The 15116-nt window shown below is 40.2% G+C and overlaps 1 protein-coding gene across 1 annotated transcript in view; it reads left to right on the top strand.

Moving 5' to 3' along the window:
- The window catches only part of ME1 (malic enzyme 1), a 213567-nt gene that overhangs the window by 69127 nt on the left and 129324 nt on the right, over positions 1-15116 (top strand). Inside the window, exons 4-5 of the mRNA XM_060236575.1 lie at positions 11215-11290; positions 13504-13665. Coding sequence (XP_060092558.1) covers positions 11215-11290; positions 13504-13665 — 238 coding nt within the window. The remainder of the gene's footprint in view (positions 1-11214; positions 11291-13503; positions 13666-15116) is intronic.

Below are 15116 nucleotides of genomic sequence, written 5' to 3'. Positions count from 1 at the left end.
TTTAAATGCCTGCCATCTATTGGAAATAATGAAGGATAGGGGCACCTTCTTTAGAGGCTCATAGAATTGGACCCCTGGTCCAATCTTTCTGAAACTCAGATAGTATTTTGAAGAGAGGCGCTGGATGCTATGCTGAAAATTTGGTGCCTCTACCTCAAAAAATAGCCCCTCTCATAGTCCCAGATATCTGCAGATCAATTCACCTTATACCCTATGGGAATCAGTCTCTATAGGGAATAATGGAGTGACCAGCAGATATTTCTCTCACTTTCTGATGGCCCTGAAGCAGGGGGAGGGCCTCCAAACTGGGGGATCCCCTGCCCCCAACTGGGGATTGGCAGCCCTAAATAACATCTTTACAGTGCTGCTCCCACTGAAAAACTGAGAAATATAGGATATTTCTCCTGGAGCCTTTGGGCTGTCAGTTTTGAATAATAGTCTTCTCCTGAAATTCTTACTGGACTAAAGGTTTTCTTATGGCTACCTGTTATGTCCTAATAATAATAACAAATGTTATATTGGGCCAGGCCAATGTCAGCTTCAGCAGTTCTGTTTTTGATAGATAGCCAGTTAAAGGTCACAGGGAGATTTCCAGACAGGATAAGATGTTCCCTATGGAATTTCATTTTCTGGAGCCGTAAGTCATAGAATCATGCCACAATAAACCTCTCTTTCAGTGTAAGAAAAGGAGTATCCTTATCTGAATTGATGTTTAAGAATTATGAGTAAGGCACAATAGCATAATTATGATTAGAAACCATAGGCAATTTCTAACAGCACCATACTAAGTAGAATCACACTCTATATAAGCTTCCAAAGGATTTTTAGGAATGTTTTTTGACACATGTATATGCAAACTTATTTTGGCTGATTTAAGAGAAAATTGTATGAAAACCATGTACTGCTAGATTCTGACCCCCTATAGCTTATGTTGGAGATGTCAGGAAAATATATTACATATTGTCTGGAATTGTTCTACAATACAACCTTTGGGGTGCTAGATCTTTGTATATATTATAGAATTAATGGGCCGTGATCTATCATTTGATCTTTTGGTTGCTTGAGATTGTATAACAACCTTGTCGTAAGACAATATATAATGTTCATCTGGAAATCCTCTGTGGTCCTCTGTATTGATAGGATTGTGAGAACATGGAAAATTGTTTCTATATTTAAATTGACTGCCCTAACCTGAATAACCCAGACTAGCCCTAGATCCCAGAAGCTATGCAGAGGCCATGGTTTGTACCTGAACCGACAGACACCAAGGGAAGTCTAGGTTGCTATGCAGAGGCAGGCAATTGCAAACCACCTCTGAATGCCTCTTGCCTTCTTTGTGGTCTCCAAAATTCAGATGTAATTTGATGGCAAAAACAACTCTAAATTGACATATCAAAATAGAATTATGAATCAAGAAGAAATAGTGGTTGCTAATGGAAAGATTGCTTTGTTTACAATGTCATGGAATGATAAGGTTAATTTTTTTTAACCTTTCGTGTTTTTCGAAACTTTGCGAAGTGTGATTCTTTTGTATTTTAATGAATTTTCATTGTTAACTATAATAAAAAGGGGGAAAACATCATGTCCCTGAAGTAGAGAAAACCTTGTGATTTAGTCACTACCTTTTGGAAGTGGGCAAAATCTTTCATAACTATTTTTCTTAAAAGATTCAGGTGAGTAGCCATGTTGGTCTGAAGCAATAGAACAAAGTTTGAGTCCAGTGGCATCTTTAATACCAACAAAGTTTAATTATGGGCATAAGCTTTTGTGTGCATGCACACGAAAGCATATACCCAGAATTAAGCTTTGTTGGTATTAAAGATGCCACTGGACTCATACTTAATGTATAAGTTGCTTTTCCATAGTGCCTGAAGAAAACCTGCGTAATCATGTACTGATATTTATTCTGGTGAATAACTGTGCCATCCTAAGTAGAGTTATACCCACTGGAGTTTATCTGATTTGTCAACATGCATGGGAGAAATCTTGTTTCCCTTTGGTGAAAGGGAATCCCCTGTAAAATAATAGCTCTTTCAGATACTTAAAAAAAAAAAAAAGGCTGAAAGTTTAGGTGTGGGAAAATTCAATGGAAATTCTAGTTACACTGCCAAAAATAACTTCTTTGCTCAGTCCATGGAACACCCAGGTGTTTTATGCTTATTAGCAAGCTCAGTGTGTAGAAACTACGAAAAAAATGTGGCCAACTATTCTATCATAAAGTGTTGGAAACTGCAAAAAAGTGAGAAGGCTAAAATGTTAGGATTGCATTTCCATGTGTAATAGGGAAAGTAGCATCAACCAATTTGCAAAGACCAAACCTAGAGAAATACGGTAATTGCAATTGATACAGAGGGTCCTGTGTTCTGAAAAGCCTAATGATAATGGTATATATTTTAAATATATTTTGCTGCTATTTCTCCAACTAATTACATCAAAATATAGAGAATCTCAGTGACAGTTATCTGAAATTTGGAATGGGCGATTTGCTCTGAAAATAGAATATAATTTATTAGGAAAACTAATGAAAATTTACTGGGTTTTTTGCTGCAAAAAGCACTGAATGATTTTTTTTTTTTTCAAAAATACAATCTTTTAACATTTTGTGCTTTTAAGAAAGTGTTTCAAATGACAGAAGGAACTGTTTGAACACATACACAGATACATATTAACATAATTTATGGCCCAGCTCTCTTAATTTTTATTTATTAATTAATTAGACTTTTTAGTTGCCACTCATCTGAAAGTTCTTGTAGTGACTTGCAACATTACTCAGTTCCGCAGGGCCTGTAAGACGACCCTCTTCCGGTTAGCCTACGCCTGACTGGACAAATGTAGCTCTCTAGATATCTGTGATACTGTATAGTTAATATTAATTTTAGGTTTTTAGGTTTTTAAATGTCGATTTTAAATGTAACTAATTTATTCCGATTTTACTGTTTTATTGTTTGTTGTAAGCCGCCCTGAGCCACCCGTGGGAAGGGCGGGATATAAATCCCGGAATAAATAAATAAATAAATAAATAAATAAATAAATAAATAAATAAATAAATAAAAGACCAATAAGGTAAAAAGCTAAAGTTAGTCCCCTGTGCAAGCACCAGTTGTTTCTGACGCTGGGTGACGCCGCATCACAATGTTTTCATGACAGACTTTTTATGGGGTGGTTTGCCATTGCCTTCCCCAGTCATCTACACTTTTCCCCCAGCAATCTGGGTACTCATTTTACCGACCTCGAAAAGATGGAAGGCTGAGTCAACCTTGAGCCAGCTACCTGAACCCAGCTTCCGCTGGGATCGAACTCAGGTCGTGAGCAGAGCGCTTGGACTGCAGTACTGCAGTTTTACCACTCTGCGCCACGGGGCTCTTACCAATAAGGTACAAACAACATAAAACAAATAAAAATATTAAACATTGAAATATTAAAATATTAAACACTAAACTACATGATTCTCACCATGCCACTATTAAAACAGCCCAAAAGTGTGGTTACCCTCCAAAGGCCAACCTAATAATTCAGTTCTGCATGCAGAAACTAAACAAGTCCAGCAGGGCATGGGTGTCATTCAAGAATTCAATCCATGTGGTAGGAGCCACAAGTGAGAAGGCCCTTCCCCTAGTGACAGCTAAATGAGCCATCCTAGTACAAGGGGTTGTAATGGGTGAGGCAGTTCCATAGGTATGTCTCTCGGCTTGGCTTCGCGAACGAAGATTTAGGAAGGGTGCAATAGTCCACGTCTGCTGCAGGCTCGCTGGTGGCTGACAAGACCAATGCGGGACAGGCATGTCCGGCCACAGTGGCTGCAGGGAAAAGTCTGATTTAGGGTTGGTGCTGTAGCAGTGCGATTCTTCCTCAATCTCCTTTTGTCCTCAAGACCAGCTATGCGTGCGTTCTCAAAAGAAGAAACAGCCTGGTGGATGGTGTGCCTCCATGCTTTGCGATCTGAGGCTAGGTCAGACCACTGGTGATGGTTGATGCGACAGGTGCCAAGGGATTTCTTCAAGGAGTCCTTGTACCTCTTCTTTGGTGCCCCTCTATTTCGATGGCCGGTGGAGAGTTCGCCATACAGGGCAATCTTGGGAAGCCGGTGGTTTTCCATCCTAGAAATATGTCCTGCCCAGCGCAGCTGCGTCTTCAACAGCAGTGCCTCGATGCTGGTAACCTCCGCCTGCTTAAGAACTTCAGTGTTGGTCACAAAGTCACTCCAGTGGATGTTGAGGATGGTGCGAAGGCAGCGCTGATGAAAGCGCTCAAGGAGTCGCAGGTGATGACGGTATAAAACCCACGATTCGGAGCCGTAGATGAGGGTTGTCATCACAACCACTTTGTAAACATTGATCTTTGTGCCTTTTTTCAGATGCTTGTTGCTCCACACTCTTTTGTTCAGTCGGCCAAATGCACGGTTTGCCTTTGCCAGCCTGTTGTCAATCTCCTTGTCGATCTTAGCATCTGAGGAGATGATGCACCCCAGGTAGCTGAACTGCTGGACTGTCTTCAGAACTGATTCACCCACAGTGATGCAGGGAGGGTGATAATCTTCCTGGGGGGCAGGCTGGTGGAGAACTTCTGTCTTCTTCAGACTAACTTCTAGGCCAAATAGCTTGGCAGCCTCTGCAAAGCAGGACGTCATATGCTGCAGAGCTGATACTGAGTGGGAGTAGGTATGAGATATCTTATAAAAGCCAGACTCTACAATTGTAGTACATTATTTTTTTTAAAAAAAAATGTACATTGTGAACCAGATTGAAAAACAGAACTTTCAAGAATAACCATGCCTTGTGTTATTACTGGCAACATTTTTGTGAGTCAAACTATAAATTTAGCCATACTCAATTCTGATTTTACAAGAAAATTTCAAGTTTTCAACTTTGCAAAGCTTTTTTAACTTAAAAAAAAAAACAGTCTTCAGTGAGAAAAGGCTGTCGAACAGAATTTACCTAATTTATACTGCCAGAAAATACAAAGGAATGACTAGTGTGACAGAAAAGATAATAATTTGGGTTAATCTAATATTGTGACAAATTTTGTAAGTTTTTCAGGTGCTACCGTACTTTTGTTTTTTTCTACTGCTACAGTCAGACTAACACAGCTACCTATCTTGGTCTAGAACAATTCTCAGCAGTTCTTCTCAGAATCTATTCAAATCTGTTCAGTGGTTCTTATTCATAGGAAAGTGTTCTTAGGAATGCACTGATAATGTATTGCTTGGTTTTATTCTTGAAAGCAATTTGGTCTTGAAAGCAATCTGTAGTTTCTCTGTTAACCTTTTAAGAGGAGCCCTTAAAGTAAGGGAAGTTTTTGTCCCCCAACACAAGCAAATGGACATTTAAAAAAAAAGATTTACAGTTAATGTGGAAAGTTTGGGATGGTTTCCTAAATTTAGTTTCTAATCCATCATTTTGTTCCAGACATAAAAAAATCCCCAAGTGATAGTAATGAAATTATGATGTCATCGTTACCATTAATCATTGTGATTAATTCGTTTTACTGTGAGGGAAAAAATCTTGGCCTTGTACAAATGATAATAGCATTTGCTACTAACAGGGCCGGCCTAGCCTATCTGGTGCCCTAGGCAAGCCTAACTTCTGGTGCACCCTCCCCCCCCCACATTGGTAACCAGATTCACGCCCAAAACCGAGCACCTCCCAAGTCATCATAGGAACACAGAATCAGAGTTGAAAGGGACCTCCAGGGTAATGTAGTCCAACCATCTGTACAATGCAAGAAATTCACAAATGCCTCCCTCTAAATTGCACAGGATCAGGTCTGCCTATCTCCCTCCCACTTCCAAACGTCTCTGCAGAGGGGACCTCCAGGTAATGTTTTCCAACCCCAAGCACAATACAGGAACTTCATACCTCCCTCTGAGTTGCATAGGTCTGCCTATCTCCCTCCCACATTGCCAGACGTCTCTGCAGAAGGGACCTCCAGGGTAATCTAGTCCAACCCCTAGTACAACGCAGGAACTTCATACCTCTCTCTAAGTGGCACAGGATCAGGTCTGCCTATCTCTCTCCCACACTACCAAATGTCTCTGCAGAGGGGACCTCCAGGGTAATGTTTTTCAGTCCCTAGCACAATCCAGGAACTTCATACCTCCCTCTAAGTTGCACAGGATCAGGTCTGCCTATCTCTACAAGTCACATGGGGGGCGCCCAAGGCAAATACCTAATTTGTCTAGTGGAAGGGCTGGCCCTGGCCACATCAGGTCTAGTCCTTACACAGTTGGCCTGCCAAGATAAAATGGCACAAGGAAGGAGCAGGAGCAGAAGATCAGTGCTACTTATGTTTCTTTAAAATCTCTTAAATTCTTTAGAATCCCATATCACTGAAGGCTGATTCATTCATTATGAGGGAAGCAGTGTTTCTCTCATTCACCCCTACCACGTGTATCCTTTAGACAGACATTACCACTATGGTTTGCCAACTGACCATTTATAAGTAGTTTCCATGATAGAACAGAAAGCAGTGGATTAGTCTTCAGGAACCCAATGAAGTGACTAACAGACTGCTTGATAATAAATGCATTTAGGAAAGGGCTGCTAGACTATAATCTTGCAGATATTTCATAGAGTCATAGAACTGGAAGGACCCTCCAGGATCATCTTGTTCAGCCCCCACACCCAGTGAACCCTGCTCCAAATTCAGAAGATGGCAAAACAAAAAACAAAACCCACAACCCACACCTCCAGGATCCCTGGCAAAACTGGCCTGGAGAAAAGTTGCTGCCTGACCCCAAAGTGGTGAACGGCATTTCCCTGGGCACGTAAGAGGGAGCCACAAGAACTAAGCACTGATGCAACCCTTCCTGCCTTTTTTCTCATGGAAACAAGTTTCATGGAAACAAGTCCCTTTCTTCTCATGGAAACAAGTTCCACTGAATTCAGAGGGATTTTCTGAGTCAAAATGTTTTAGTCTCAGCTATAGGATGACTGTATCTATCCTGATGTTCCATTGTGCCCAAAGTTGGCAGTACCATTAAGAGTAGGGCATCCTTATGTCCTGAAGATTACTTTGGTAATGGAGTGAGCACTGTGACAGAGAAATTTGTAATGTAGAAATAGTCATCACTACCCAAGATTTGGCTGACCATCAGTGAAGTAGGAAAAATATATATTCTAAATTAAAGCTTGGGGAAATAAATGCCATTTGTGTTGTTGCATCATCCTGAAAATGGCTCTGAATCTCACATCAGTCTGCCAATGAACTATGGTATAAGGGCCAAACAAAAAAGATCACTATAATTTTAAGGAAAAAGTATATTTACTATATTTACTATTATTAGAAACACAACGAGGTCCAAGACTAAAACACATGTGGTAGCTTTTGGCCCAAGCATTGCTCCAAGTCATTGCCTCATGTCAGTAATATCAACCTTGGATATAAGACAAATATATAAACACTGTACTTAATTAATTTTGTATACTGCTTCTAAACTATGGTATGCAGCACCATTACAGGGAGGGTTAGAACAGTCAGTTCTTTTTGTTTGTGCTTTTATCAGCAATAAGCAAGATGGATTCATTGGGCAAGTGTTTAAACTCTCAATAGTAATATTTGGAAAGCTCAATCCATTGCAGACTATTGAGCTGAATACTGAAAAGGATACAAAACCTAGCAGAAATAATAGCTCCATAGCGCTTCAGTACTTGATAGGCTCAGATAACCTCTTTTTAAAATTGAAAGGCATTAAAATATGAGCTTCCAGATGCAGACAAAAAAGACTGATTGCTGACAGAGAGAGAAAACCAGAAGACCACAATCAGGACAGGCAGGGGCCATGTTGGGCTATACTGTCCTAAGTTAATGGTGGAAAAATGTTTGCCTCTAAGGAATCTTAATGCTTGCTCTCCCAGGAAGGAGGACTGAGGCTATTAAAAGAAGTTGCAAGAACCTGCACTGACTGCTGACAGGATTTGGAGTTTGGCCCAGAATATTAAGGCCTTCTCTTGCTACAGAGCCTCACTGGAAATTGTCCAATCTGCAGAGAACCTGGGGCAACCCCAGAAGCGAGTGACTGAGAATGTGCTGACAGCTGAATCCAGAATTTTGTGTGCTGCTGAGGGCTTTAAGAGGATAATCTTGGAAGTGGGGGGCACTGTCAGAAGACTGAATGGGGAGAACAGAAGGATCCCACAGGAAAATGAGAATGTGGAGGTGAAATAGCAGAACATAATTTTTTTGTAGAAAATAACTCACAAAAGGCATCCTTTTGAACTAGCTCTGTACTGACTGGAAAGCTGGAGCATTGGTATGAACAACAAACCACTATAGGAAGCTGGGAAGATGACAAACCAAAAGACTAGTAAATTAAAACAATGTACATTTAGTCAATCACACTGGAACTCAGGAGATATTAGTCAGTTCATGTTTTTTTTTAACTTCTTGCATGTTTCAAACTTCACTAACATGTTTAATTTGATTCAGGTGAGTAGCCAGAACAAAGTTTGAGTTTAGTGGCACCTTTAAGATCAACAAAGTTTAATTTTGGATATCAGCTTTTGTATGTATGCACACTTCTTCAGATGCATTAAAACAGAAGTCACCAGCCATGACATATAGGTAGAAGGTGGGGAGGGTGTTGCCAGGAAGGGTCAATTACAGCCAAGATGCATAAGTAATCAAGTAGCAAATATAGCTATGTGGATGAAGGCAATTGGTAAGACATGTGAATAGTAGCAAATTAGCATACAGTGTAATAAAAAGAGTTTACACCAGGTGGGAAAACTGAATGAGGTTAACTTTTGTACTGTGAGAAGAAACCAGCATCCCTGTTAAGCCCTGGGGGTTCCATTGTCCTGAGTGTTGTAATAATTTGTAACTCAGCAATCTCCCATTCTAGTCTGTTTTTTAAATTCTTTTGCAATAAAACAGCTACTTTGATGTCCCCCGCTGATTGTCCTGAAAAGCTGAAGTGTTCTCCCACAGGCTCTTAGCTTTGTGATTCTTGATGTCAGATTTGTGTCCATTAATCCTTTGGCATAGGGTTGAACCTATTTGCCCTATGTAGAGAACTGAAGGGCTTTGTTGGCACTATGTTAGAAGATGAGCCTGAGATGGTATAGTTGATGTTAGGTCCAGTGATTGTGTTGTCTGGGCATATATGGCATCTGGGTTTATTGCAAATGCTGATACCAACTTCCATGTTCAAATTAGATATTGCATTATTGTGGGTAAGAAGTTATTTAAGATAGGGGTAGGGTTGCCAGGTCTATGTTGGAAAATACCTGGATTCTTTAGGGATGTTTGTGGTAGACTTGGCTTTCTTTGGGGTTCCTTTCAACACGGCTGTGTCTCAGCCTGAACTTGAGAACAATGAATGGGAAATTTCACATGCTATTATTTTTTTGCACATTTTGTCAAATCTTGTTGGATTCAAGTCAGAGAGTAAGCCTGTAACCACTCAAATGGCCTTATATTTTGGTAACTTTTTCTTTTTGTGGACAGTTTGGACAAGAGATACAAAGCCATATCTGGAGAAAATGTTCTGATTCATTATGGAGGCTGCAGTCTTCACATCCCAGATCCTTAGTTTTTATAATCTGCTTCTGGCCTGAGGATTGTTCTGTGGGTCTTTTTAGGTTGCTAAATGTTTTACACTCTAGTTTTTTTATTTGGTTTTCTACCAAGCCAATTTGGTGTAGTGGTTAAGAGTGGCAGACTCTATAATCTGGAGAACTGTGTTTGATTCTCCACTCCTCTACATGAAGCCAGCTGGGTGACCCTAAGTTAGTCACAGTTCTATCAGAGCTCTCTCAGCCCCACCTACCTCATACATTGTGGGGAAAAGAAGGGAAGGTGATTGTAAGCCCCTCCGAGACTTCTTTGGGTAGTGAAGGGCAGGGTATAAAACCAACTCTTCTTTTTACTTTTTATTGACTAGGTTTATGATTTTATCTCTTGTTGAACACCACCTTGAAGAGGTCTTTGAAAATGTGGCATATAAATGTTTTAAATAATATAGTAATGACCACTGCTGACTGCACAATTAATGGAATAAAAATGTACATATTTAAAATGTTGTAGAAAAGCCCCCATACTATGCTTGTGTTTGTTCTGTCAAATGATTTCTTGGAATATAGCAGGAGTGGGGAACCTCAGTCCTGAGGGCCGTATGTGGCCCTCGAGATCACTTGGTGCGGCCCTTGGGGATTGCTGGGCCGAACCGAGCCATGTGTCAGCCTCTCTGGGGCCTGGCTGGCCAGCGAGGATCGTGGGACCCAGCTGCGCTGTGCAGCAGCCTCCCCAGGGCCAGGCAGGGATCACAGGGCTCAGATGTACTGTGCAGCAGCCTCCCTGCGGCCTGGCCAGCCGGCCAGAATTGCTGCAGGACCTGGAAAAGTTACAGTTCAGTTTGTACTTGATTATCCCAGATGGTGTGGCCTAATATGCTAATGAGTGTGTGACCTACTAATACTAATATTAGGGGATGTGGTCTAATATGTTACTGAGTTCCTGCTGGGCTTCTCCTACAAAAAAACCCTGGATCTATGCATTTGCCTAGGGTGGCGGGGCGGGTGTGTGCGTGCCAGATTAGGTTCTCCCCACATGACTTCAAATAGAAAAACAATTATTTGTATTAATTTTGCCGGCCTGAATCATTCTCCCTTGGCGAAGCACTGTTTTTAAGTTGATAATTTTTTATGGTCTGTGAATGATGTTATAAATATCCATACGGCCCTTGGCAGAAAAAAGGTTCCCTACCCCTGGGATAGAGCAACCAGCATACTCTGAGGGAATAATATATAGCTGTAATCATGATGGATAGATGCATTAGGATGAATATCTATGATTAGGGTAGATAATTAGCTATTGTTTGCACTAGATTGTTATTTCTGTTCTATTAAGTGCCAGAACATAGGTTATTTCTTATGTCTTTAAGAAAACACTTAGCCCAACACAGAGAGCCATCACAAACCACTTTCAATTACAGGCATTTTTAGAGAATAGTGTTCAGTGTAGTGCAATCTGCTGGTGATATTAGTAAAAGGCTTCATGGTTCTGGTCACTCCATATAATTTCAGTTATATATCATACATTTATAAGGAGAACAGAAAGAAAACCCAGTGATCTCATTAATGCTGTTCATAAAAAGTGCTCCTATTTTATGTCGTCAGCTTTTATGCTGTACTTGTTTTATCTGTATTAAAAAGTAGAGTATCAGTATAGCAACTGAATGTTTTAAAAGGCTAATGCAATGATTTTATGTTCTTACAGGGGCCTTTACATTACTCCTCATGACCTAGGACATGTTGCAACATTGCTTAGATCATGGGCTACACCTGCCATCAAGGTAGGTGGCTCTTCAGCTGCAATACCTGCTTGTTGTCATGCCTGTCTGATATAACTAGAGCTAAGCACAGAGGGGCTAAAGAATTCAGTTTGCTTATATGCATAGCGATGCAGGTTAGTTGAGCTAAAACATCATCTCAGTCAACTCTATTGACAGCAGTTTGAGGGAGCGCATATGAAAAGCTCCCAACATCTGAAAAAAATGGGACATCAGAGACACATGCAAGCTCACAATCCCTTTCTCTTAACATGCTGGTTATAAAATATCAGGGAGCATGCAGAGATTTGATTCCCGATTGGTAGTCTGTAGTGGAACAGCCTAGGAAGGGCTGTGCCACGTGATTCTGCTAGGGATGTCTACAAAAAAGTGGTATAAAATAAGAAGGGGAAAAAAACCTTTAAAATAATGCCACATTTTTTCTTCTGTCAGTAATATTATGTTCTTAATTATAAAAGGTACTTCAGACAGTTTAATTGTATTTGCTGAGACACATTCCTCGTTGCTCAGGACATGATTTTTTTTCTTTTGTTATTTTGTAAGTTCTGAATAAAAGATAAATATACACTTTACTGTTGGTTGAATCTTAAAAGTTGCTATGCCAGCAAATAACTAGTTGTGATTGCCCAATATCTTCAATTGTTGTGATGTTCCAGTCTGACCCATGATGCCATCCTGGTATGTGCTCCCTATAGTTAGATATGGTTCTAAGAAAGGTTTTGCTTGGAAAATAAGCAGAGATCATTTGATGGTGTTGTGAATTCTCTTGGCTATCACTGTTGTTTTCAAGGCCAACTGTAGTAATTACATTTTTAAACAAATACCTACATTAGTGCTTCTGTAGTACACTTACAATACATTATGTACAGTGAACACTCTTATAACATCATCAGATTTTATTTCAAAAACAAATACTACAAGATCTCATAAAATATTTGCTGTCTTCTTGGAAGATACCATCAAGTTCCTTACTGCAAGAGATTTTGCCCTTGTGGGATGGGCTCTCCTGATTCAATCCAGCATATATTATTAGATTGTCAGCTGTATGTAATTTTACACAATAATTTGTTTGAAAGTTCTAGACAATGGATACTAGGAAAAATGTGATCACATTGAGTCTTACTGAATGACTTAGTAGCGGAAACTACAAGAGCAGTTGCAAATTTTTTGGAGGAAATTCTTAAAATTCAATCCAATCTGACCCTGTTGTAAAATGCTATTTTAAGTCAATTTAGGATTATATCTTCTGTATCTATGTATGAATTTACATTTTATTGATTGATGTGCCATGATTGATGTGCCATTCTGTGTTCTACTATGCCAATAAAGATGTATGGTATGGTAAATATTAGCTGGATTTGAAATAAATTCTTGGTGAATTATCTGTGGCCTTACCGTTATGTAGCCTATGTACTTATGAGAATAAACCTCAAGTGAAATTTGAAGTGCCTCTTTAAAAAATCATATTGTTACATGCTCCCTGTGGGATAGTGATTTGGGTGGTTCTTGGAGGAGAGAGCAAAAGAGACTTCTAGAACATCTGTTTTTCAGCAACAGCTGCACATCACTGATGGTAGGGCACACAGTCCCATTTAAAGTAGTAGCTCTTCCAACTAGCATCACCTCTGCCTAATCTTTAGCTTCAGCCATTTGAACATGTTCAGACACTGGGCCAAGACAGAAACAGCAGCCAGTGAGGTAATATATAGCTGGTTGCCCTCAGCATTGCCTGCCAGACAGCAGCTGACTTGTTTGCATGATTAATTAATATGGCTTAACTGAGATTTAAGCTTTTTGATTGTGTGCACTGTCTTGTACTATTTTCAGTTTGGACTAGGCGTCCTGTAGATCTTTAATCTGATCTCAACTCTGTTTGTTGGCAAATATCTTTAACATGGAAAATATGAGTTGCTAGGGCCAGTGCAATGTCATTGCTCAGCAGGGATGTTGCAGCAACATATTAGTCAGATATGTTATGTTGATTCAAGCGTTTAGGATCAGGATACCAGGTTTCTATTGTGTTTCACTCCTAGAAGCTGGTCTAATAAAATAATTCATGATTCCAGCATCTGAATGAAAAATGCAGCACACTAAAATAGAATTCTTTACTAATGTATTTTTTAAAAAAATAGAATCTACTTGTTTTTAAACATTGACTTTAAAAGATCTTAGAATATGTTGACAGTTTTACAGTGCTTATGATACTTTCCCTCTAGGCTATTGTGGTGACTGATGGAGAACGTATTCTTGGCCTCGGAGACCTTGGTTGTTATGGAATGGGCATCCCAGTGGGTAAACTAACACTTTACACAGCATGCGGAGGACTGAAGCCCCAGGAGTGTCTGCCAGTTATGCTTGATGTGGGAACTGACAATGAGGTAAATGCTGTGCCATGCTGGTATGATCATTTGATATATTTCAAAGGGAAAACACTGCAGTACTCTTTGCCTGTTGAACTAAAATGTTTAACAATCTCTCCAAAGTAATATTTGGTTTTATAATGATAGATCAAATCAGGACTTTTTTTTGTAGCAGGAACTCCTTTACATATTAGGCCACACACCCCTGATGTAGCCAATCCTCCTGAAGTTTACAGTAGCTCCTGTACTAAGAGACCTGTAAGCTGCTGGAGGATTGGCTACATCAGGGGTGTGTGGCCTAATATGCAAAGGAGTTCCTGCTACAAAAAAAGCCGTAGATCCAATGGATTGGTCTTAGTATCTCCTTGTCTAGCTGAAAGTTGCATCCTCCAGTAGATGCTGTAGTAGTGCAAGCGCAGAGGCAGAGCCAGATGTGTGAAACACAAATGAACTTAAGGGAAGCTCTTTTGATACAACAGTTAGCGTACAATGAGATTTCTGATGTGATTTTGATGTGGTTTTTTTTAAAGGTTAAAGAACAGCTACAGGAAGTTTTGGTCCCTTTCCTCTCACTGTATTTTTCTTATAGAAACAAGCTTTGTACACCTTTTTGAGCGTCTATGAATCATGGTGTATGTGTGGAGGGGAAGACAAGCACTGTACCTGTTCTTTTCTCTTCTATGGCAAATAGAAGCTCCCTATGTGTGTATATGATTTATACTGGAAAAAGTTCATGGGGGAAAGAGCAGCCCACCACAAGCTATGATCCCAGTCTCGTCATTGTACTGTTCAGTCCCACTTGGGTACTACACATGCGCAAGCCAGCTGCAGGAAGACTTTTTACGAGCATAGTAGTAGAGTAGGAGGAGCCTCTCCCATCACTACACTAGGGCTGCTTCCTGCCTAACAATCATGTGCTTCAGGGAGGGCTCTACACACTCCTACAGTTCTCTCTTTGCCGCTGCCAGAAAAGAGTGCTCCATAGTGTAGCTCCTTGAATTTCAATGTAGAAAATATTGCTGCTCAAAAAATGTTCATCCTGACAAAGACGGATGGTCATTCAGTCTGTCTGCTTTGTCTGGGTGAGAACCATAATGTTGCAGCATGCAAAATCTGCCAGCAGTTCACCCCTGAAGTGAGGTCAGATCATGTTTCCAGACTGAAGGTGGCTACCTGGGGAATAAACTCTCTCACCTTCAGCTAATATGGCAGCAAAGCCTTCTGGCCAAATAGCCCAATCTGCTTTTTCAGAACCTAAATCACTATCAGACTGCACATCTTGCACCCTATCAGTGGTTTTCAGCCACTCAGTTTTGAGATCAGATCCTAACCGCAAGCAATCTGATTGATTGGAATGTTGAAGAACTGTAGCCAAACTGATCACAGACAACTTTTATTTGCATAGTCATTATCCCATTCTTGTCAAGACAGATTTGGTTCCAGGTTCTCCTACAAAGATCAGAGGGCAG

The sequence above is a fragment of the Heteronotia binoei genome, chromosome 1, assembly GCF_032191835.1.
Source record: "Heteronotia binoei isolate CCM8104 ecotype False Entrance Well chromosome 1, APGP_CSIRO_Hbin_v1, whole genome shotgun sequence".
Taxonomy (NCBI): Eukaryota; Metazoa; Chordata; class Lepidosauria; order Squamata; family Gekkonidae; genus Heteronotia; species Heteronotia binoei.
The sequence above is the reverse complement of the archived record's forward strand: the minus strand, read 5'-3'. Positions and strand labels throughout refer to the sequence as shown.